Source organism: Octopus sinensis, linkage group LG10 (genome assembly GCF_006345805.1).
Source record: "Octopus sinensis linkage group LG10, ASM634580v1, whole genome shotgun sequence".
Classification (NCBI taxonomy): domain Eukaryota; kingdom Metazoa; phylum Mollusca; class Cephalopoda; order Octopoda; family Octopodidae; genus Octopus; species Octopus sinensis.
Window position 1 is genome coordinate 79,266,630 of NC_043006.1, and position 25,317 is coordinate 79,291,946.

A 25,317-nucleotide genomic window follows, 5' to 3' on the forward strand; every position below is an offset into this window, starting at 1 on the left:
AATCCACTCACAAGGCTTTGGTCATCCCGACGCTATAGTAGAAGACACTTGCCCAAGGTGCCATGCAGTATGAAATAAATTTTTAACTCTAGTACTTATAATCTCCTCTCAAATGGAAAAAAGACTGGAAAAAAGCAGCACTACTATTTTACTCTTTTACTTGTTTGAAACATAGGACCGCAGCCATGATGGAACACTGTCTTGAAGAATTAGTCAAACAAATCAACCTCACGACTTATTTTAAGACGGGTACTTAATTTATCGGTTTCTTTTGCCAAAGCACTAAGTTACTAAGATTTACAAAAAAAAACAAAAAACAACACTGGTTGTCAAGTGGTGGATACAAACACAAAGACAAATAAACACATAGATATATAGTTTGAATTTACCTTAAGGCTATGAAAGTGACCAGGAATAGGATACCCAATGATAGTCAGAAACCTATCAAAATGTAGTGTAAATGTAAGCAGTACTGTCTTAAGGCATGAGCATACTGGGCTTCGGCCCAGGGGCCACACAGGCCCAATTATGATATATGTATACTGTGAATAAATAAATATTATGTATCCAGTCCACTGATTTACCCAGGAACCAAAAATAGTGCGAAGACAGCCCTGGATTTAAGTAGATGTATATACAAGAAAGAAAACAGTGGCATCTGTAAAAATTAGGTCTATTGTCTGGGAAATTATAATTGTGGAAACAATAATTTGTATCAGTCAGGTAGATGTTTAATTAAAAACTCATTAGTGTCACTAAAGTACAGAGGAATATCTAAGGTACTTTAATTTAGTTTCACAAATAGATCCTTCATTTAATTGCTTTTTAAATTACACCAAATAGCTCTCTATGATTAGTTTTCAGTATTTCTCTAATACTGTCTTCAGAAATTATAATTCTCTAATACTTAAAAGAAACATAACTTTAAAACTATTTAAGTAAGTAAATGTGGTGTCCTTTGGCTAAGGCTGTAAAAACAAGGGAGATAACTATCCCCTCAAAACCGTGGAAGATGAGACATTTTGAATTAGAAATTAAGGAATATGAGGAAGAAAATGCATATTTAAGTAAGGACTTACCTTTTTCTCGAGAGTAGAATAGACTTTGATTTGTTAAACAGAGATAACGACGTTTGAAGTTCTTGACACCAAAAATACCACGTCCTTGGGCCCTTTTTATCATCATACTTTTAACATGAAACAAGAAAAACACTTTATTAGCTGGATAAAAACACCGAGAAATATGCTGTTATGAAAGAAAAGACAAAATGTTGACTGTCTGATGGTTTGGGTCCCATTGTTCTAGAAATCAATGAAGCTGATCACTCCTAGATGGATACTTCTGGTCATCTGTCCATTTTCTCTGCCCAATTTTTCCTGGGAGAGTGATGATGGTAGAGTCCTCGGGTGCCTCCTCCCATCGTTAAACTTTCCGGTTGATTCCCAAGCGTAACCAACTGAGATTATGGATATTATCCAACCATCTCATTCTTGGTCGACCCCTAAGTCTCCTCCCAGTTGGCTTGGCTTCAAGAATCCACCGTGTGATTCTTTCCTGAGACATTCTAACCACACATGTCCACTGTACCAGAAGTTGTGACCTTCTCAACTCTGAAAAGTTGACTTGATTAATTTACAACTAAAACCATTATAACATTATTGAATGTGTTTTGCAACAAAAAAGTGAAGTAATAGAAGCAGTGAATAAAATATCAACAGTGGAGTCCCTCACAGCAACAAATATAAGATGACTGTCAGCAGTACACTGGACATGCACCAGGAATGAGACAAGTGATGAAACAAACGGGCGTGGCTGTTTGAATGCTGACAATTTGGCCCACATGACTGGACATTCAGCCTGTTTTGGCAACAGTATATTTTGGCACCAGAGACAAATACACAAACACAAATGCAAAGAAATACACACATACAAATAGAAAGGGTGACAGGGAGAGAAAGACATTATACACGTATACAAACATGACTAGATGCTCACATATGTAAACGGTGATGCCAAATAGATGGCACCAAAGCAGTTGTGCCAAAAAGGTCCCAGCCACTTAAGTACTGTACATCTCCATCTGGCTGGCCAGTACTGCATTGAGATACCCTACCCAGTACCTCCTCCAGTATTTTTTTTTTTTTTGCATAAGAGGAAGGGGGAGGGGAATGAGGAGGGGGAGAAGGAGGGAAGCTGAGGAAGAGGGGGAGGAGGAAGAGGAAGATGAGAGAGAGGAGGAGGGGTGGCAATGTGAATATAACTGGTAACTCACCCTTCCTTCAATATTGTTGGAGCTTCAATGTCTCTTATTGATACTCTTGATCCAGAAGATATAATGTCCAAGAACTGAAAAATTTAAGACAAACAAATCTAGGAACTGCATCAGAAATGTATCTCACAAGTATTAGGAGCATACACACAGACATACACTTCACACTACACTCACAAAACACAAACACAATGAACATCTGCTTTCCATGCTGGCATAAGTTAGACAGTTTGACTGGAAACTGGAGGGCTGCACCATGTTCTAGTCTGATTTGGCACGGTTTCTACAGTTGGATGCCCTTCCTAATGCTGACCACTCCAAGAGTGTATTGGGTGCTATTCTATGTGCCACTTACATGACACTGGCAACAGCCATAACTAACTACAATTTCACTTGGCTTGATAAGTCTTCTCAAGCACGGTATATCACCAAAGGTCTCAGTCACTTGTCATTGCTTAGTATTGGGAAGTGAAGTGAGTGAACGAGTGTGTGTGTGTGTGCGAGTGTGTGAGTGAGAGCGTGGGTGTGTGTGTGTTTGTGTTGTATGTAATTTCCAACCACATGGGTAAGTTTCTTCTACTACAGCTTTGGGCCGACAAAAAGCTTTGTGAGTGGATTTGGTTGACAGAAACTGAAAGTCTGTCGCACATGCGTGTGCGTGAGAGTGGTTAAAAGAAGACTGACACACAATGATTTAGAAGAGGAAATACCCTAACACTCATACTGCATGTAAGCACCAGAACATTGAAGACAAACACCAAAGAAATTCACCTGACATAAAAACCATAAATGCAGGGCATTAATGTAGAAGAATTGTTACCTTTTTAACACTGTCAATATGCTTCTCTCCAGACAAATATTGAAAAAGAGGAACCATGTAATCTTCCTTGAGCCCAAAGGAATGCTAAAATAAAACAGAAGGGGAAAAAATGTATATAAACCTTTAGCAATTAAACCTAACTCAATTACATCAACCCCCAGTGGTCATCTGGTACTTATTTTATTGACCCTAAAAGGATGAAAGGTAAAGTCGACCTTGGCAGCATTTGAACTCAGAATGTACAGATAGACAGAATGCCACAAATCAATTTTTTTGCCTGTGTGCACACAATTCTGCAAGCTTGCCACCTCCTTACTCTAGTAAATATTAGTACATATACTGTTCAGACAACAACATCAACATCAACATCATCATCATCATCATCATCACCATCACCGTCATCATCACCATCACCATCATCATCATTTAGCGTCTGCTTTCCGTGCAGGCATAGATCAGATGATTTGACCGGAACTAGTAAACCAGACAGCTGCACAAGATTCCAGTCTGATTTGACATGCTTTCTACAGCTGAATGCCCTTCCTAATGCCAACCATTCCAAGAGCGTAATGGATGCTTTTTATGTGACGCTGGCACAAGTGCTTTTATGCACCACCAGTACAGGTGCCAGTTTTCCGTGAGACCCAACGTTTGACAAACATACTGCTCAGACCTCATCATCATCATCATCATCATCATCACTATTTTACATCTGTTTTCCATGCTGATATGGGTTGGATGGTTTAACTGGGGTCTGGGAAGCCAGGAGGTGCACCAGGCCCCAATCTGATCTGGCAGTGTTTCTACAGCTGGATGCCCTTCCTAACGCCAACCATTCCGAGTGTGTAGTGGTTGCTTTTTACATGGCACCGGCACAAGGAGCCGGAGGAACTGGCATCGACCACGTTTGGATGGGTGCTTTTTACATGCTACCGGCACAAGGCCCACAACTACAATTTCCATTTCATTTGAATTTGATACTGGTGATGTTGATGTACTTGACTCGGCATCGGCCACATTCGGATGCTGCTTTTTACTTGCTACCAGCATGGGGCTCACAACTACAATTTCTATTTGTTTTGCTCCTCCTATACAAAAATGAAAGGTAAAGTAAGTAATATAAGACCAAAAACATTACTAACTGAACGAGAACTGACTAGATTTCCAAGTCCCTGTATTGATTTAGAGATGAGAGTTAAGGCTCGGTTGGTCATTGCATCCTGAATAAAAAAGAAGAAAGAAAGAAAGAAATAATGAAAACAGTATGATACAAAAGTTCTGAATGTTGGTATGTTTAGATGGTCTAGATATACAATGAGACAAATGTAATAAATAAGTATTGTTCACAAGTACATATACTACATGGCAATTTGGGCAAGTGTCTTCTACTATAGCCTCGGGCCGACCAAAGCCTTGTGAGTAGATTTGGTAGACGGAAACTGAAAGAAGACCGTCATATATATGTATGTATATATATATATGTATGTATATATATATATATATATATATATATATATGTATATATATATATATATGTATGTGTGTGTGTGTGTGTGTATATGTTTGTGTGTCTGTTTTTGTCCCCCCCCCCCACATCGCTTGACAACCGATGCTGGTGTGTTTAAGTCCCTGCAACTTAACGGTTCGGCAAAAGTGACCGATGGAATAAGTACTAGGCTTACAAAGAATAAGTCCTGGGGGTCGATTTGCTCGACTAAAAGGCGGTGCTCCAGCATAGCCACAATCAATTGACTGAAACAAGGGATGGGGAGGGGAGGAGGGGAGGAGGGGAGAAGGAGGAGGAGGAGTTTTCTTCAAATTTAGTAATCTCATCCAAATGCTTGAATATATAATGAATATATAAGTGCATGGCTCAGTGGGTAGAGCATTGAGCACACAATTATGAGATAGTGAGTTTGTGTAAACATGAGCTGCAACATCACTGGTGCCAAACTGTATCGGCATGGAGCAGGGAGACTGGTATGCATGGTTGACTGCTGGTCTTCCATAAACAACCTTAACTGGACTTGTGCCTGGGAGGGTAACTTTCTAAGTGCAATCTCATTGTCATTCATGACCAAAGGGAGTCTTTACCCCTTATAATGAAACACCTGGAATTGATCTGAACCAGATATCTAAATACAGGTGACCTAATACCTTAACCATTCAACCATTTTATCAAGATGTACTTTTGTGAGAAAAAAAAATGTTGTAAGTTAATTAGAGACTTACCTGCATGTTGGTTCGTAATTCAAAAAGCTTTGGACCTAAAATTGCTGGGGCAAAAAACCGAAGGAAGACAAAACCACTTACAACTTGATATCGAACTTCTCGGTTATCTGGAAAAAAAATAATGTAAGATAAATATAATTTAATCAATAAAACAGAATTGAATTTTGGTAAAAAAAATTTTCAAGATCAATACTTCAAAAAATGCTTTCAATACGATCAATATTTTCTTTTAAAATATTTGGGTTGGCTTAAGTGCTGAAAGTACAAGGGGAAATCTGGCCCCTTTACAGTATTCTGTTTTTGAATGTTGCATCTAGGGTTCTGTATGATATTTCTTTTGTAAAGAAGACACGGAAATATCAACCTCTCCCAATCAGTTTTTTAATATAGAACAAGCCTAGCAAAACCTTACCTAAAAGCCTGAGTATCATATCATTATAAGTATTTAATGTCCAGGAGTTATACAATTGTCCTACAGTGTCTGCTTTTGGATGGTTTCTAAAGCTGAATGCTCTTTCAAACACCAACCACTTAATAGCAATTTTGTTTTATGTGCCATCAATACCAGTGAGGTTGTCATAGAGCTTGCAAGACTACAACCTCCAAGAAAGAGGTAGTTTTATGCAAGGAAATGAGAGGTACAAATGCAAGAGAAGGGGCCAGAAAACCAAGGCATGACATCCATATAGATTATACTACAGTGGACACCCAACTAAATATAATAGATGCTCGTGAAATTAATGTTCCAAGGCCTGTAACTAATGAACCAATTGTCATCTATGAACTGGTATGGGTAGGAAACAAGTACCATGTTTTCAGTCATTGTTTTAAGATGTTCTACAGGGTCAAAGAAGGCATATGGCTCAGTGGTTAAAGCATCAAGCTCATAATCATGAGGTAGTAAGATCGAATTACAAGACAAAGCTGTGCATTGTGTTCTTGAACAAGGCACTTTGTTTCACATTGCTCCAGTTGACTCAGCTGTAGAAACGAGTTGCGACGTCACTGGTTCCAAGCTGTATCGGTCTTTGCCTGTCCCTTGGATAACATCGGTAGTGTGAAAAGGGGAGGCTGATGCTGATATGCATGGGCAATTGTTGGTCTTCCATAAGCAACTTTGCACGGCCTTGTACCTTGGGTGGGAACTTTCTAGGTACAATCCCATGGTCATTCATGACCAACAGGGTTCTTTACCCTTTTACTCTTTTACTCTTTACTAGGTCAAAGACTAAGAAAGTCAAGAGAGTGTCTATATCTACTCATGACTATATAGGGACCTAAAACAATTAGCAAAAGCAAAAGGTACATGTTACTAAATATACCTGCTTACAAGTGATGCTGATGAATGATTTTTTTTTTTGGTTTTTTCTTAAATATACATATGTAAATCTTCATGCCCAGTCACTCCTGACTTTTCATAGTTCAACTACTGTTCCAACTATGACCTTCCCTTCTTTTTAAGAGACAGTGTGTATCCAGGAGTGCACTAACCAGTTTGTCCTGGCAGGAAATGGTGTGAAGAAAATTTGGCAGCTAATTCTATAAAAATGTACAGCCACTTATAGAAACACATTTTTAAATGTATTTCACTTGAAATATATCTGTTTTCAAAGATGAATAAGCATCGACAGCTAACAGGCCATGCTACTCAAAACTGATGATGAGCAATGACTCTGAAACTTGTCTCTGGATGCTGGCTTTGCTGGGTGGAGGTGTTTATCTCCCCCTTTGAAAACACAGAAAATGTGTCAAAGCCAACTGGAAACAGTCTTTCCTAGGGCTAAATAGCAGTAGCATTCTTCCCTTTCATGGGACTGCCACATTAAGATGGCAACATAACATCACCTTATTTTAAAATTTGTATTTTAATTATTATTTTTTAATCATCATCACCATGCTTTTAGCATGGCTCCTACTGCTGAATGCCCTTCCTAATGCCACAAAAAAAAGGCATCCAGTACACTGAGGCGGCAGAAGTGTATTTTAAGTCTTGATATTGGGATGGATTTTAAAAATTTGGATATTTACAAATAATTTCAGGGCACAGGAGTGGCTGTGTGGTAAGTAGCTTGCTTACCAACAACATGGTTCTGGGTTCAGTCCCACTGCATGGCACCTTGGGCAAGTGTCTTCTAACATAGCCAGGTGCCAACCAAAGCCTTGTGAGTGGATTTGGTAGACAGAAACTGAAAGAAGCCCATCGTACATATATATATATATGTATGTATGTGTATATGTTTGTTGTATCTGTGTTTGTCCCCCCAACATCGCTTGACAACCGATGCTGGTGTGTTTACATCCCCGTAAATTAGTGGTTCGGCAAAAGAGACCAATAGAATAAGTACTAGGTTTACAAAGAATAAGTCCTGGGGTTGATTTGCTCAACTAAAGGCAGTGCTCCAGCATGGCCACAGTCAAATGACTGAAACAAGTAAAAGAGAGTAAAAGAGTAGTGAAACAACTAAAACCCCTTCCTGTGACAAACCACTCAACCAGAAGTGGCGAGTTGTGGTCAGTTTAACAGGCTGAGAAAAAGCATTATGTACCTTTCCCAGGACACAATACAATGAGATACAGTAAGATTTGAACTGATAGTTAATATGAACATTTAACCCACAGTTTTAAGATCACATCTATTGTGCAATTCAAGAGAAAGAGAAATAACCATGCAGAGCAAAGATTTAATAAGCTCAGGAGAGAATGTCTACAAAGTTCCACATACCTGGGAAGTGTTTTCTGGCTGCTTCTTTTAACGTGTAAAAAACTTCACACATCACTTGTGGACAGGCAAAACCAGATGTTGTTATTGCTTGAAACATTTTATCTACATATGACTTTAGATGCTCCTGTTGATAAAAAGAAATATTCCCTTAAAAACAAGCAATATATTTGATTATTAGAGTGATAAATACATTTTTTTTTAAAATCCCTTTCGCTATCATATTTCTGTTTCAATTAATTTAAAAAACAAAAATGTAATTTAGTAAAATAACAGTCATTATTAAGCCAGTGTTAACCTTCATCATAATCATCATCATCGTTTAACGTCCACTTTCCATGCTAGCATGGGTTGGACGATTTTGACTGAGGGCTGGCGAACCAGATGGCTGCACCAGGCTCCAATCCTGATCTGGCAGATTTTCTACAGCTAGATGCCCGTCCTAACGCCAACCACTCCGAGAGTGTAGTGGGTGCTTTTTACGTGCCACCAGTACGGGGGCCAGTCAGCCGGTACTGGCAATGACCTCGCTCAAATCTTTTTACACGTGCCACCGGCACAGGTGCCAGTGAAGCGACCTCACTATTAAATGTATGTGTGTATATGTTTAGAGAGTACTCTTTTCTTGACATCATGTGATGACTGTAAATGAGCACCACTGTCATATAAGCGGTGTTGATCATTTTCTGATTTCTGTGGTGAAATATTACCTTGCTTGGCAAGCAAAGGTATTTGGCCATGGAAAATCTATCCAATAAATTCCATCTCATGGATGTAAGCATGGGAAGGTGCATGTTAAATGACGATAATGATAATGATAGAGGGGAGGGGGCTCTGAAGAAGATAAGGAAGCAAGTCCATTCTCTACTTTGTTCAATCAATGGATTACAGATCAACTCATGAACATGGTTATTGTAAAAGGGTGCTGGGTCTCTCCAAAATTTTATTAGAAACATGTGTAAGCTAACTGGAATAAAATGTATAAATATCCATTATCTGTGCACATTTATTTATAAGTATACACACATACAATACATACACACACACACACACACATGTGCATGTTTGTGTGTGCATATACATGCTCACACAAACACATATATATATGTGTATATATGTCTCTAGTGTGTGTACACTAATGTGAATTGGTGCACAGAGTTGTAACCCTTCACTTAAAAAAGGGATGTTTTAATTATATATTTATCTATATCCCACTGGTGTCTACTTTTGCATGGAAAGTGGACATTAAATGATAATGGTGATAGTCTCATCTACATACATGCCTACATGTATGTAGGTACATCACTACATGTGCACCACTGCACATACATCACTACACGTGCTACATGTAAACCATGTGGTATAATTAGAGATGTTGATACAGGAAACATATGAAATATGATAAGTGCAATGTCTTTGTAACACACCAGTGATGTGGTCCATGCAAGAGGAGAAACTTTAACCTCCCCACCATCATACAAACATTGGTGCATAATGATACATTAACATCATCATCATCATTTTATGTCCGTTTTCCATACTGGCATGGGTTGGACGATTTGACTGAGGACTGGCGAACCAGATGGCTGCACCAGGCTCCAATCTGATCTGACAAGGTTTCTACAGCTGGATGCCCTTCCTAACGCCAACCACTCTGACAGTGTAGTGGGTGCTTTTTACATGCCACCAGCATGGGAGCAAGTCGAAGGTGGTAGGGGGTTAGGTAAAAAAAAAAGAAAGAAAGAAGGATGGTTTTACCATGTTTGTGATAATGTTTTCACCATCCTTTAATTTGGTTGGATCAATCTCACACGATCGGTGATCTGTACAAATCTACAAATAGGAAAGGTACACAGATTATGATATATGCATAGGAGATTGTTAAAGAATTCATTTAAAAACAAAACTCTGGTATCAAGTATAGAGAAGACATCTATATAAAAGCAAACTAAAAATGATTCCTTTATAAAAATCTTCTGGTTTTGATTGGAGATGCTACAAGCATCAAGCCAATGTAGGAGCCACAACCGTAAGACTACCATAAGAACTTGCACTCAAGTATATTACTAAAATTAATTTTATGATTTCATAGAAGTATCTTTTCTACTCTAGGCACAAGGCCCGAATTTCTTGGGGAAGGAGCCAGTCAATGAGATCAACCTCAGTAACTGGTACTTAATTTATCGACCCCGAAAGAATGAAAGGCAAAGCCAACCTTGGCAGAATTTGAACTCAGAACATAAAGACAAATGAAATATTATTAAGCATTTTGCCCAGCGTGCTAATGTTTCTGCTAGCTTGCCACCTTGATCTCATAGAAGAACAGAAGAAAATAAGACCCCCTCCTAGAAACTGAAATCAAAATCAAACCAAATGAAATCGTAGATTCGTGATGCTGAGCAATTAATTGTTAAGTCTTGGGGAAACAGAGCTGTCCCATTTTGCCCCACCAAAGTCAAAACCTCTCAATTATTTAACTGATGGAAATTCTGAAATACGTCACTTTATCTTGCCAAAAAGAGAGATAAATATCCAAGAAGCAATAAAGACATAAATAAATAAATGCAAAATAAGTAAATAAGTAAATGAAAATATCAATTAATGCATTTATATTGTTCAAACATCTATGTATAATCAGACATCTATATTCATTGCCTATATCACAATATGTAAAGCATTGTTGAGGATCAACAATTACAAATGGTGCATTATGCAGTTTAGTAGAATTATGTACAATAATTTTAGATTTTAAAACACTTTTGCCAGATGTAGTATCAATACTGGTGAGGTTGACAATAATTTGACATCAATCAAATTTTCTATTTATTTGCTGGGATGTTGAAAGAATCCGGCCTCCAAACTAGTGTTGCTTCCTCATAGTTTAGAAAATCAGTCAAATATATAAAATGCTATAATTTCTGACATGTATACCCATTCTTCATGTGAAGGTACATGGCCTATTGGTTAGGGGAAATTGCACTTACAACTGTGAGATTGCGGTTTCAATTTTCAGATTGGCTGCACATTGTGTTCTTGAGCAAAACACTTCATTTCATATTGTTCTAGTCCACTTAGCTGTAAGTGGGTTAATCCTGCAGCTGACAAGCCTTCCAGTCAGAGGGGATGTTGACCTGTTTCCCTGGCCTGCAGAGTGACATCATTCAAAAGCTAAAACAATGCAAAGTGCATTGTGTCCTGTGATGTATAACATCTGATAGTCTGGTTGATACCATGATATTGATTCTTTAGCAAACAATTTCTTCCTTTAGAAAAGTGTTTTGACAACATAGATGTTTCAGTGATATAGTAGACTCAGAGACACCAGTGTTTCAGCATAACTGTGCCTCCTCAGCCCAAGACACTGCCCACATGTCTGAAGCTAAACAACAACAATGGCACTTCTTTGTAGAATTCTGTATTCTAAGTTCTATTGAGCTGATATGAATTTATCAAGGGCATGCAAAACAGCAAGAATCAAAACAATGATGTGGTAGACTTGGATGTGTATGTGCTTTTCATTGTTGGATTCCATCTTCAGAGTATAAGAGAGAATAACTTCTCCTTTTAGAGTTATGCATGTTGACAATACACATGTTTCATGTGACACAGCAGACTCTAAGACACCAGTGTGTTTTGATATAATTGTGCCTCCTCAGTCAGAGACACTGCCTAGATATCTGAAGCTAAACGAGAACAACCATTCTTCTTTATAGCATTCAGCTAACAAAATATTTTCAGATGCATGTTAAAGTTTGCTGAGTTGATAATTAATTATCCTGAGCATGCAAAAGGATGAGAATCAGAACAATGATGGGCATCTTTATTCTTAACACATTCCAGCACTTATGAATGTGAATATGGGTTTCACTGTTGGATTTTAATTTCTAAAATACTCTTTTACTTCTTTCAGTCATTTTGACTGTGGCCATGCTGGAGCACCGCCTTTAGTCGAGCAAATTGACCCCAGGACTTATTCTTTGTAAGACTAGTACTTATTCTATCGGTCTCTTTTGCCAAACTGCTAAGTTACGGGGACATAAGCACATCAGCATCGATTGTCAAGCGATGTTTGGGGGACAAACACAGACACACAAACATACACACACACACACACAAATATACATACACTCTTACTCTTTACTCTTATTTGTTTCAGTCATTTGACTGCGGCCATTCTGGAGCACCACCTTTAGTCGAGCAAGTCGACCCATATATATGTATATATATATATATATATATATATATATATATATATATATATATATATATATATATATATATAACGGGCTTCTTTCAGTTTCTGTCTACCAAATCCACTCACAAGGCTTTGGTAAGCCCGAGGCTATAGTAGAAGACACTTGTCCAAGGTGCCAAACAGTGGGACTGAACCCGGAACCGTGTGGTTCGTAAGCAAGCTATTTACCACACAGCCACTCCTACGCCTACATGTGGAAAAATGTAGAAAAAAAAATTTTTTTTTAAATCAAAATACAAAACTTGCACCACAAAAAAACCCCAGCAAACTGTACTTTGCTAAGGCTGCTTTCTGATTAAAGGTGTTCTTACCTCATCAATTATTGACTTTATTGTGTCTTGTAAATATGGTAACCCGACTAGCTTCATCAACTCATCAATTAATTTAGTGACTAGAGTATTACCCCGAAATATGGTGTTGGGGTCACTGCAAAAGAATAAACAAAAATAAATATTGCACTAATTTAGAAGTAGAAAAAAACATTGGAGATAAAAACAAAAGTGTTTTTTTTTTTAAATAGATGAATGAATAAATAAACATAAATCTAACGACAATAACAATGAATTTCCTACACATCAGGGAAGATATTTCAAGTACCCTCTTTGTTCATATTATAAAATTTTTGGGCCAGTTAGCAACATCATTAAAAAAAAAAAAAAATTTACATCTGCATTGATAAAACTGAAGTAGCAGCTAAGTACTAGAGTCAAATTGACTAAATCAACATCATACACATTGTTTTAATGTCAATTTTTCAAGGTTACATTAGTATGACGGGACATAGTTTTCTATGGCCAAATGTCCTTTCTGTCAACTGCAGAGGTTCTCAACGATTTTTTGCCTATGGACCCTTTTGATTGCTATTTTACTCAGAGGGTGGGAACCTTAGAGCCATACATCTATATATTTCTATAAGAAAGTCTAAGACAGGTGTTGGTTTATTTTCTGTGGTAGACTTTACGTCCCCAAAGTCCATCCCCTCCTCACCATGGTGGGGATGCTGGCAATGGGTAGTGTCAGAGCTATGCCATCGAGAACAGAGTGTCTGTTTCGGCAACCGGCAGCTCCTCGGTCGTTCTGTCCCTGCGTCTGCGGACAATCTGCGGCAAACAGGATGTCTCTACAAGCGGGATTGTTGGGGACCGCTTGTGAAATCCACATATTCCCATGAAACTTTTTCCATGAACTCTCAATGTCCTTCTCCCAACTCCACTTCCCAACTGGCGGAAACGCACGGGCGGGCAGCTGAAGACCTGGGTTACGATGATCAAGGACCTCTCCATGCTCACAGGACCGCAGGTGGTTGGCTTGCGCCGATGGAACTGTGACTGGCTCACTATCTCCAGTGATCTGGCACAGGACGATCGTGATTGGGCTGCCATGGTTCGAGATGCCTCGAGGGTGGTAGAAGAAGCCGACTCAACCCACCCAGGGTGAATGTTGCCACAAGTACAAGTAAGTGTGGTAGACTAGTAGTTATTCATGCTTGAAAGACACTTTTTCCACATTGTCAACATTTATCAATGTGTGTGTGTGTGTGGTGGGTGGTGAGGAAGAGAAATATTAATTACATGTATCTTCAACAAAATCTCTGTTGCTTAACAGCATCACTTGAATTTCAACATGTGAGGACCAGTGGAACAGAATATTCTGAGAACACCTTACTTGAGAAACAAGTAAGGGCTGGCAACAGAGAAAGTGTCCAGCCTCAAGAAAACCCACCTCAATAAGCTTCATCTAACTCATGCTAGCATTGATAAAACGAGCATAGAAATTATGAAAATGGTGATATATTTATTACAAACAGGAAAGCAGATATATTCTACATGGCTGAGTTCCTTTCGAGCGGTGGTCCTCATGGAGGCAAAGTGGTCGAGTTCCTTTTGAGTGTTGGGCCTCACAGAAGCAATGACCAAGACCTTTGGCATTATGTTGTGCTTGAGAAGAAGACCCATCAAGCCGAGCAAAACCACTGTCGTGGCAGATACCGGTGTCATGGAAATGGCACCTGTGCCGGTAGCACTTAAGAGCACTCATTACACTCTAGGAGTGGTTGGCATTAGGAAGGGTATCCAGCTATAGAAGACCATGCCAAATCAGACTGGAGCCTGGCGCAGCCTTCCAGCAGGCCAGCCCAGTCAAACTGTCCAACCCATGCCAGCATGGACAATGGATATTAAATGTTGATGATGATGATGATGATGATGATGCTGATGTTTCAGTCACTGATCTGTGGTCATGCGGGTATGTTGCCTTGAAGAGTTTAGACGAACAAATCACACCCAATTTCCTTTTCTTTAAAGTCTGGTACATATTCTCTTGTTCTCTTTTGCTAAACTGCCAAGTTACAAAGACATAAACAAACCAACACCAGTTGTCAAGCAGTGGCAAAGGACAAACTCAAAGACAAACACACACACACACACACACACACACACACACATATATATATATGTATGTATGTAAAAATGTATGTGTGTATGCATACACACACACACAGACATAACAAACCAACACCAGTTGTCAAGCAGTGGCAAACAACAAACTCAAAGACAAAGGCACACACACACACACACACAAAACAGGCTTCTTTCAGTTTCCCTCTACCAAACCCACACACAAGGTTTTGGCCAGTCCAAGGTTATAGTAGAAGACACTTGCTCAAGATCTTTCACAATAGGACTGAACTTGAAGCCATATGGTTGGGAAGCATTTTTCAAACAGAAAAAAATATTCCCATGGTGGTTGTTGTTATTTTTGTTGGGGTTTTTTTTGGTTATTTTGATACTTTTATTTAAAGCCACATAAAACAAATGCATGCAGTGATCACTGCACTGCTTAAAGACAAGAACAAAAAAAGTGTCAGAGCCAATGACATCATAATGCATGAGTGTGTTTTATTGTATAGTATGCACTTAAGAGAGAAATAACCTCAGATATTATTGTTTACTTACAACAATGCCACAGACAGGTTTGGAGGAAGGGTGTGAGGAAAGAAATGAGAGGTGACACAGTAGTTAAGCACCAATAACTTCCTTCCCTCTTGTCAAGTAACAATAATTGTTCTATTAAAAATGTATTCGTTTGTTAGCGAACTTACGTGACATATCTCATAGAGTTATGATATATCTCATGTGCACAGACATGGTTGTGTGTTTCAGAAGTTTGCTTCACAACCATTTGGTTTCATGCCCAGTCTCACTGAATGGTACCTTGAGGAAAGCTTCTATAATAATAGCATAATAGAGTAATAGACCCTGGCTGACCAAAGATTTAGTAGATGGAAACTGAAAGAAGCCTGTTATGTGTTTGTGTCTCCTTGTCTTGATATCATGTGATAGTTGTAAATGAGCATCACCATCATATATTACCCTAAAAGTCCAACCCCTCCTCAAAGCGGTAGGGTAGTGTAAACGAACAGTGTCAGAGCTATGCCGTTGGGAACTTCAGTTCCTGGTAGGGCCACCCAAGACGGATTGGTCTGGCACCGAGCAGTATTAGGTGAAAATTCCAAGAGGCATCTGATCGGCAAACGGCGGCTTCGAGGTTGTTCTGTCCTTGTGTCTGTGGAGACTCCGTGGCAAACAGGGCATCCAATCACTCAGGATATGCATGCGGGATGTTGGGGACCGCTTGTGAATTCAATATTCCCATGAAAATTCTTCTATAAATCCTACTACTACCATAGCAACCGGCATGGTTCGTGATGCCGTTAGGACCAGAGAAGAAGCCAGCTCAACCCGCCCTGGGTGAATGCCGTCACAAATACAAGTACAAATAAGTACCATCATATAGGGGTATCCTTTATTTCCAATCTTCCATGGAAACATGTCCAGCCATAGGGAAATATTATCTTACTTGGATGAAGGATGATGACAAGAAGGGCATCTGACCATAGTAAAATCTGCCTTATTGAATTGTGTCCAACCCATGCGAACATGGAAAATTAGATGTTAAAAGAGTGATGATGATAATGTAGGTGTGTTAAACAAAGCAAATTTTACACATTGTGGAACCATCTACACAGCTACACAAGGTATTTGTGTAGCTGTACTCTTTGGCAGGCAAACAAACACTCTGCTGGTTAAAAACCACCTGGAAAATGCCTTAAGCAAAGACACCATCAAAGCTATAGATAACAACATCGGTGATCTGAAGAAAAACCCACTTTTAACAACCAACAGCACTGGTATAATACTTGTTAGATGACTTGATACCACCAATATGTCATACTGCTCAGCCAACTCACCTATTTAGACATGACAAAAAAGTATTCATGACTCAGGCCAGATCTTTTCAGTTTGGCTCACAGATTTTTTTTTATAACTAAAAAGTTTGAAACTTTGTATACTGGTGAAATTTCTCACGCTAAACATGGTTTACTTTCAACATTTTTGACCAAATTTCGCATTTTAGAAGTTATTTCATGTTAAAGTTGTCGTATTTGGGTAATTTCAACCTATCAATGTCATGCATTCAGCTGAACAAACCTACTGCTGTTTGCAATAGTAATCAAAGAGCAGCGGCTTGCGAGTCATCTCTACCTTGAATAATCTATACATGGTTGAAAAATACATTTAGTATACGAAATTTTGTTAAAAATGTTGAAAGTAAACCATGTTCAGCGTGAGAAATTACACCAGTATATGAAGTTTCTAACTGTTTAGTTGAAAAAAAATAATTTTTTTAATCTGTGAGTTAAACTGAAGGGATTCCTAAGACCTTTTATGGCCAAAATATTGAAATAAATATAGTATAAGTATTTATTCTTACTTTTTTATTTGTAACTGCATTGCTGTGGCTTTGATTTTTCTTTTTTCAATCACTTTTAAACCTTTTGTCACTATACCTCTCTAAAAATGCACTGCCTTTCTTTCAATTAATTTTGAAAATGATGGCGAATTTAATAAAATAACCTGTCATTATTCAGCTGGTATTTGGAACATAAATTAACATGAATTTTTTATGAAAGGCTTAACACAGAACCAAGGACAGTCTCAGGTGGGTTAATACCAAAAGAGTTAATACTATTTTACAACCATTCAAATGAATCATATCATATCACTCAACTAACAGTTTTCACAGTCAACCATGAAATTTATTTATATTCATTATATTCAGTATTTTAATATCATTATATAGGGTTAACATACTGATATGACCCATTTCAACTCTACATTTTTACATGCAAAACTGAAAACTTCCTTTATTAGATAAAAATGAATTACTCACGAGGTTTTGGAAAGTTCATTTTCAGCTAAAGCTTTAATTAAAGGCACTAATTTTCCATAGTGTAAAAAAACTTTCATCAGAGGTTGAGCTGCATTTTGTGGATTTTCAACAATTTCCCCCAAAATAAAGGCTGCTGATGATGTTATTGGCTGCAATTATAAAGACAAGGAAATGGTGATTATGTTGAGACTTAAAAGCAAACTGTTTAAACTTCATTTAACAATAAAAAACAAAGAAAAACAAAGATGACATTCTGTTTATAATGTAACATCTTAGATACACCTGTGATTGTGACATCAATCAGTCATGAATGACCATGGAATTGCACCTAGAAAGTTACCCTCCGAGGTACAAGTCTGAGCAAGGTTGTTTATGGAAGACCAGCAGTCGCCCACGCATACCAGCCTCCCCTCTCTACGCCACCGATGTTATCCAAGGGAAAGGCAAAGGCCGATACAGCTTGGCACCAGTGACGTTGCAGCTCATTTATTAACGTGCAAGTGGCTGAGCACTCCACAGATACATGTACCCTTAACATAGTTCTCGGGGATATTCAGCGTGACACAGAGAGTGACAAGGCCGGTCCTTTGAAATACAGGTACAACAGAAACAGGAAGTAAGTGTGAGAGAAAGTTGTGGTGAAAGAGTACAGCAAGGTTCACCACCACCCCCTGCCGGGGAGCTTTAGGTGTTTTCGCTCAATAAACACTCACAATGCCCGGTCTGGGAATCGAAACCGCGATCCTATGACCGCGAGTCCGCTGCCCTAACCACTGGGCCATTGACCCTCCACCTGTAAGTATAACAGAAATAGAAAACAAATATGAAATTATGAAAAACAACTGATCTTCTAGCATCCAGTTGTAGATGATGGCACAATAATGCAATAGTTTCAGTATTCAATCCTTAAAAGAGGAGCGGTTGGTAAAAATAAAAAGTCAAACTTGCTATCTTTCATTCATTCAGTTGTCATCGCCGTCGCCATCATCATCATAGTCAAGTCAGGTGATTTGTCAAGACTAATGGTCTCTTCCACACCAGTTGACTCAATCTTCTGTACCAGTCTTCATATTCTACATTTGATATCCAGTGTCTCCCGTAAGTTGATGGATATTTGCTCTCTTGGTCAGTCAACACCTGTATGTCCATGCACATGTTTCTGCAAAAGGAGATCACTGGATATTTCATCCTTGCTTCTCCAGCAATATCCAGCACAATGTGCTCTATCCTCATGTACCTATCCTAACCTATGGTCATGAATGTTTGGTAATGACCAAAATAAGAAAAACACAGTCACAAATACACTGAAATGGGGTTCGTCTGAAGGATCCCTAGATCAGTGTTACTTGACAGGGGCATAGTTCAGAATCAAAGGGGTCTTCAGGCCAAGCTACCACTTCATATCGAGTGGCCATGGCTCCATTACTAGGGACATGTGGTTAGAATGTCACAGGAAAGTATTACAAGAGGAATTCTTCAAACCAATACAATCACGGGACTAAGGGAAGGCCAAGACCAACATGGTTTGATAATATCTAGTCTCAGTTGGTCATGCTTGGAATTCCAGCAGGGCAATGTAATGACATCTGCCTCTGATAGGACCCTATAGAGGAGGTGTCTAAGGGTTCTACCCACACAACCTTCCCAGGACAGTGGGCAGTGGAAATGGTTAGCTGGAAGGAACATTTATTTATATTCAAATGCACAAAGGTGGCAAGCTAGCGGAATAGTTAGAACTGAGGTCAACTTTGCTTTTCATCTTTTCAAGGTCGATAAAATAAAGTACCAGTTGAGGACTGGGGTCGATGTAATCGACTAACTCCTCCTCCAAAGTTTCAGGCCTTGTACCTATAGCAGAAAGGATTGTTATAATTAAGGTGGTGAGCTGGCAGAACTGTTAGCATGCTGGGCAAAATGCTTAGTGGTATCTTGTCTGCCCTTATGTTTTGAGTTCAAATGCCTCCTACAAAATTACTGGCCTTGTGTCAAAATTTGAAACCAATATTTAAATGCACAAGTAATGTCTGGAGTATTCCCTGGTCTTGCAAGGGACCAGGCAACCTATCTAGTGTTGGTGCCACAATACAGTACACTTAATACATTTGGTAAAGAGACTGGCAACTGAACAGACAACATAGAGTAGAGAGGACTCATCAGTTATGCAAGACATGATAACTTCTCTAGTGCTGACACCTTGGGCACCAGTGACATTACTTTATGCCCTTGTAAACAAAACATCCTACTCAGTAGCTTGAAATGTAAAAACCATTGGAATAAAATACCTCACTTGAAAACAAATTAAGTTGCTATCAAGAAGGGCATCAAGTTGTAGAATACTTCCTTAGGAAGACCTGTCCAACTCATGCCAGCATCACAGAATGGCTGTGTAGGTAAGAAATTTGTTTTGCAGCCATGTGGTTTTGAGTTCAGGCCTGCTGTATGGCACCTAGAATGTCTTCTAGTATGGCCCCAGGCCAACCAATGTCTTGTAAGTAATTTTGATAGACAGAATCTGTGTAGAAGTCCGTTACATGTGTGTGTGTGTGTCTTTATGTTTGTCCATTCCCCTCACATCATTGACAACCAGTATTGGTTTGTTAACATCCTTGTAACCTAGTGGTTCAGCAAAAAAAACCAACAAAACAAGCACCAAACTTAAAATAACAATTAGTACAAGAGTCAATTTGCTTAACTAAACCTTTTGTGTCAGTGCTCCGGCCTGGCCACAGTCCAATGACTAAAGCAAATAATGCATAAAAGATAAATAACAATGATAATGATGATGATGTCATAAGTATAATGCATGATATTGCTCCAACCAAAAATAAAAACCAGGAAGCAAGTAGTTCATTCATGAATATATCCGCCACTCTTTAAGAAATTAGCAATCACAATATTAATTGATTAGCTTACAGTACAACTTTCTGAATTCAACAATAAATTCCTGAGTTCATCGTAGTAGTGGGAAGAGAAAACATAATCAGAGGTATATGAGATTCGGAGCCGTAATGAACCCAGTTCTTGTCGCGTCTGTTTACCATTTTCTCGAGCATGGAGGAAGTACCTGAAAGAAAAATAAATACTTTTAACTCTTTGTCTCACTGAATTTTGAAAGGTGTAAACTTAAGTATTTGAACATGTTTATTTCCTACCCTTTAATGACAAAAAACAAAACTGAGTTTGCACCCATGTGATTCTTCTTTCTTTTCCATGGTGTTGGACAAGTTTTTAAAAGCTTAACATTAAAAACAGCAATTTGCTTATTTGCTTTTCAATTTTCACAACCACACTTTTAGGGGATCTAGCCCCCACCATAAGAAAACCTCCAATCTAATGTATAATTTATTTAAGACTGTGATGTGTAATATGAGGGAGATTCGGCAGCTATTTCTAGCAGGTAAAGTGACCATATAGAGGTTCTCCAATGCACACACCACCACTGCCAACTCCATATATGGTTAATATTAATAACAGCCTAAGCAGTATTATCAAGTTATTGACTTCACATCAGATATAATCACGTGATCACATGACCAACCAAACTATTGGATACTGTCACACATCACTAGCCACAATGAACTTCGCAGCATTTTAGCCTTCAGATGATGTCGCCCTGCTGGCTAGGCAAGCAAGCCAACATTCCGCCCTGTACCCAATGATAAAAAGATGGGGTGCAGGAGCAATGTTAAATGAAGTTTTTGCTCAAGAACAGAATGCACCACTGTACCGCTTGGTGTTGGAACTGAACCCATGATCTAGCAATTGTGAGTTCAACAGCATAACCACCAGGCCACATGAGATATAATACATAAAGAAAAATAAGGAAATCTTTAGAATAAGGAAACAAAAGTTGGAATAAATTATTTATGAATTCTTAATTGACTTGCACCTGAATATCTTAGCCATTGTTCCAAGAACTTGGAAATCATTCAAGATTGAGTAGAATCCTATTTAGTTTATTTTCATTCCTTCCAAGTACAACCACAGTTCACTGTTTCAAAGAAAACCATGTTTCTGTTTTGGTTTGTATTTTCTGTTTGTTTTTTTTTTTCTTTGCATGGGTGTGTGGTTAAGAAGCTGTCTTCCCAACCACATAGTTTCAGGTTCAACCCTTTGTTTATTCAATTTAAGTGTTCCATATAACAACTGCTAAATCTATGCAAATTACAAAAGCAAAGAAGAAAATGGGAGGAGGAGGAGAAATCAGATGAAATCTGGGTCATTTTTTGCCTTAAAAATATAGTAAAGGATATTTAGTAAGTCACATATGCTAAATTATAATCCTTTCTATTATAGACATATAGACACGAGGCCTGAAGTTTTTGGGGGAGGGACTAGTCGATTACATTGACCCCAGAATTTCACTGGTACTTAATTTATTGACCCTGAAAGGATGAAAGGCAAAGTCAACCTCGGCGGAATTTGAACTCAGAACGTAGCGATGGGTGAAATATCGCTAAGCATATCGCCTGGCATGTTAAAGATTCTGCCAGCTCACCGCCTTTATGCTACAATATAATACTGACTAATAACTAGTTTTATATAGGTGCCGGTATGACCATGAGGTTAAGAAATTTGCTTTCCAACCACATGATTTTAGGGTTCAGTCCCGCTGCATGACACCTTGGGTTAAAATGCACAAGTGTTAAAACACAGATTTTGGATTTCTTTATTGCCCACAAGGGGCTAAACATAGAGAGGACAAACAAGGACAGACAAAGGGATTAAGTTGATTATATCGACCTCAGTGTGTAACTGGCACTTAATTTATCGACCCCGAAAGGATGAAAGGCAAAGTTGACCTCGGCGGAATTTGAACTCAGAATGTAAAGACAGACAAAATACCTATTTCTTTACTACCCACAAGGGGCTAAACACAGAGCGGACAAACAAGGACAGACAAACGGATTAAATCGATTATATCGACTCCAGTGTGTGACTGGTACTTATTTAATCGACCCCCGAAAGGATGAAAGGCAAAGTCGACCTCGGCGGAATTTGAACTCAGAACATAGCGGCAGATGAAATACCTATTTCTTTACTACCCACAAGGGGCTAAACACAGAGAGGACAAACAAGGACAGACAAACAGATTAAGTCGATTATATCGACCCCAGTGTGTAACTGGTACTTAATTTATCGACCCCGAAAGGATGAAAGGCAAAGTCGACCTCGGCGGAATTTGAACTCAGAATGTAAAGATAGACGAAGTACCATTACACATTTCGCCCAACATGCTAACGTTTCTGCCAGCTCGCCGCCTTAAAACACAGATTTCTTATCAGTGAAGAAGAGCTATTGCATTTAAAGCTTTTCAAGCATAATCTGAAAACAAATTAATAAGTACAAGCAGCTTTGTGTTCATTTGAAACCTATCTAAGTGAATAAAGTCATATGCCTAATCCCTTTTGTTATCATATTTCTGCTGAAATTTGCTGCCTTTGTTTCAATTGATTTTGAAAATTATGAAGAAATTAGTAAAATAACTTTATCATCCTTAAGCTGGTGTTCAGAACAAATTAACATGAAATTTTGATGTAAAGTTATCATTCAGATCACTTTAACCCTTTAGTTACCATATTTTTGCCAAAATACATTGTCTTCGTTTCAATTAACTTTGAAAATGATGAAGAGTTTAGGGAAACAGATTTGATATAATGAAGCTGATATCTGGAACATAAATTAATACAAAATTTCAATAGGAGTGACTGTGTGGTAAGTAGTTTGCTTACCAGCCACATGGTTCTGGGTTCATTCCCACTGCGTGTCTCCTTGGGCAAGTGTCTTCTACTACAGCCTTGAGCCAACCAAAGCCTTGTGAGTGGATTTGGTAGACGAAAACTGAAAGAAGCCCATCATTGGCCATTTGCCAGCCTCCTGTGGCCCTTGTGCTGGTGGCACCCACTACACTCATGGAGTGGTTGGCGTTAGGAAGGGTATCCAGCTGTAGAAACATTGCCAGATCAGACTGGAGCCTGGTGCAGCCTCCTTGCTTCTCAGACCCCGGTCGAACTGTCCAACCCATGCTAGCATGGAAAACGGAGCTAAACAATGATGATGATGATGATGATTATATATATATATATATAATGTATGTGTGAGTATATGTTTGTATGCTTGTGTTTGTCCCCACCCAACATTGCTTGACAACCAATGGTGGTGTGTTTACATCCCCATAACTTAACAGTTCGGCAAAAGAGACTGATAGAATAAGTACTAGGCTTCCAAAGAATAAGTCCTGGGGGTCGATTTGCTTGACTAAAAGGCAGTACTCCAGCATGGTCACAGTCAAATGACTGAAACAAGTAAAAGAGAGTAAAAGATAGATTTGAAACATTTTGGCATTTAGGTAACCCACCTCAAATAAAATGCTTCTTTATTCACACTGTTTTGAATTAATTATGCATTATTTTGTAGCTTCAAGATTTCAATGTTATGATTGTTTATTTTTTAAATGACATTGTAGGGTAGGTGTAATAGGCTGGGGTTTGACTGGTTTGAAAATAAAACAAGTAGAGTGTTTTGGCCAAACATGGTCAGTTTAAATGCAAAAAGTTAAAACAGGAAGTTTGTTTCATAAAACAAGGAGTAGTCTCAAATGGGTTGGTACCAAGAGAATTATGCAGATGTTTGGAACAGAATTAAGACAAAATTTTAATCAAAGGTTTTAATCTTGATCACTTTGTAACAAACACCATCTGAGCATGGCCGTTCGCCAGCCTCGTCTGGCACCTGTGTTGGTGGCACATAAAAAACACCATCCGAGCATGGCCGTTCGCCAGCCTCGTCTGGCACCTGTGTCGGTGGCACATAAAAAACACCATCCGAGCGTGGCTGTTCGCCAGCCTCGTCTGGCACCTATGTCGGTGGCACATAAAAAGCACCCACTACACTCACGGAGAGGTTGGCGTTAGGAAGGGCATCCAGCTGTAGAAATACTGCCAGATCTGACTGGCCTTGTGCAGCCTTCGGGCTTCCCAGACCCCAGTTGAACCGTCCAAACCATGCTAGTATGGAAAGCAGATGATGATGATGATGAGGATGTTTAAACCAGCCATATCCAGCCCAAATATTCTATGTTTTATATTCAAACTGGCGATATCTGGCCTCTCACACCTAACCTACAATGTCATGCTAAAAATAAACAATCACATCATTGAAACCTCAAAAGCTATAAGATAATGCAGGATTAATTAAGAACAATTTGAGTAAAAAAAATATTACCTTTAACAGAGTAATCTGAACACTAAAGGGTTAAACAGGAAGTTTGTATTACAGAACCAAGGGAGATCTCCAAGGGGCTGATATCAAAAGGGTTCAAATGTCAAAGAGAAAAAAATAAGACAAAGTGTAATACATACCATGCCTTGTGTACCGATTTTGGATCTAAATCACGTAATGGAATTTTCACCTCTCCAAGAAAAGCACCAGGAAAGATACCACCTAAGACTTCTCGAGACACTTTGGTATCATCATGCCACAATGATATACTGAAATGACAATTGTGTAAAACATTGGTTGGAGTTTCAAACCCCAGTGGAAATAATTATTTCTTGAACATTCTTTTCATTACAAAATACAGATTGAAAGAAAATGAACACAGAACAGGTTGCTTACCCAACCATGTGGTCGCTGGTTCAGTCCCACTGTGCAGCAACTTGGACAAGGGTCTGTTTTCTACTATAGCCCTGGGACAACCAAAACCTTGAAAGTGTATTTGGCAGATGGTCACTGAAAGGAGTTGATCACGTGTGTGTATGTATGTGTGTGTGTGAGTGTGTTTGTTCTTG

The 25,317-nt window shown here is 38.8% G+C and overlaps 1 protein-coding gene across 2 annotated transcripts in view; it reads right to left on the bottom strand.

Moving 5' to 3' along the window:
• The window catches only part of LOC115216543 (ras GTPase-activating protein 3-like), a 236,640-nt gene that overhangs the window by 23,303 nt on the left and 188,020 nt on the right, over positions 1–25,317 (bottom strand). For both annotated transcript variants that reach the window (XM_029785997.2, XM_036506839.1), the window contains exons 8-18: positions 24,889–25,017; positions 20,441–20,591; positions 17,528–17,676; positions 12,607–12,721; positions 9,799–9,873; positions 8,044–8,167; positions 5,322–5,428; positions 4,232–4,309; positions 3,090–3,173; positions 2,273–2,346; positions 1,080–1,186 (exon numbers count right to left, since the gene is read on the bottom strand). In XM_029785997.2, coding sequence (XP_029641857.1) covers positions 1,080–1,186; positions 2,273–2,346; positions 3,090–3,173; positions 4,232–4,309; positions 5,322–5,428; positions 8,044–8,167; positions 9,799–9,873; positions 12,607–12,721; positions 17,528–17,676; positions 20,441–20,591; positions 24,889–25,017 — 1,193 coding nt within the window. The remainder of the gene's footprint in view (positions 1–1,079; positions 1,187–2,272; positions 2,347–3,089; positions 3,174–4,231; positions 4,310–5,321; positions 5,429–8,043; positions 8,168–9,798; positions 9,874–12,606; positions 12,722–17,527; positions 17,677–20,440; positions 20,592–24,888; positions 25,018–25,317) is intronic.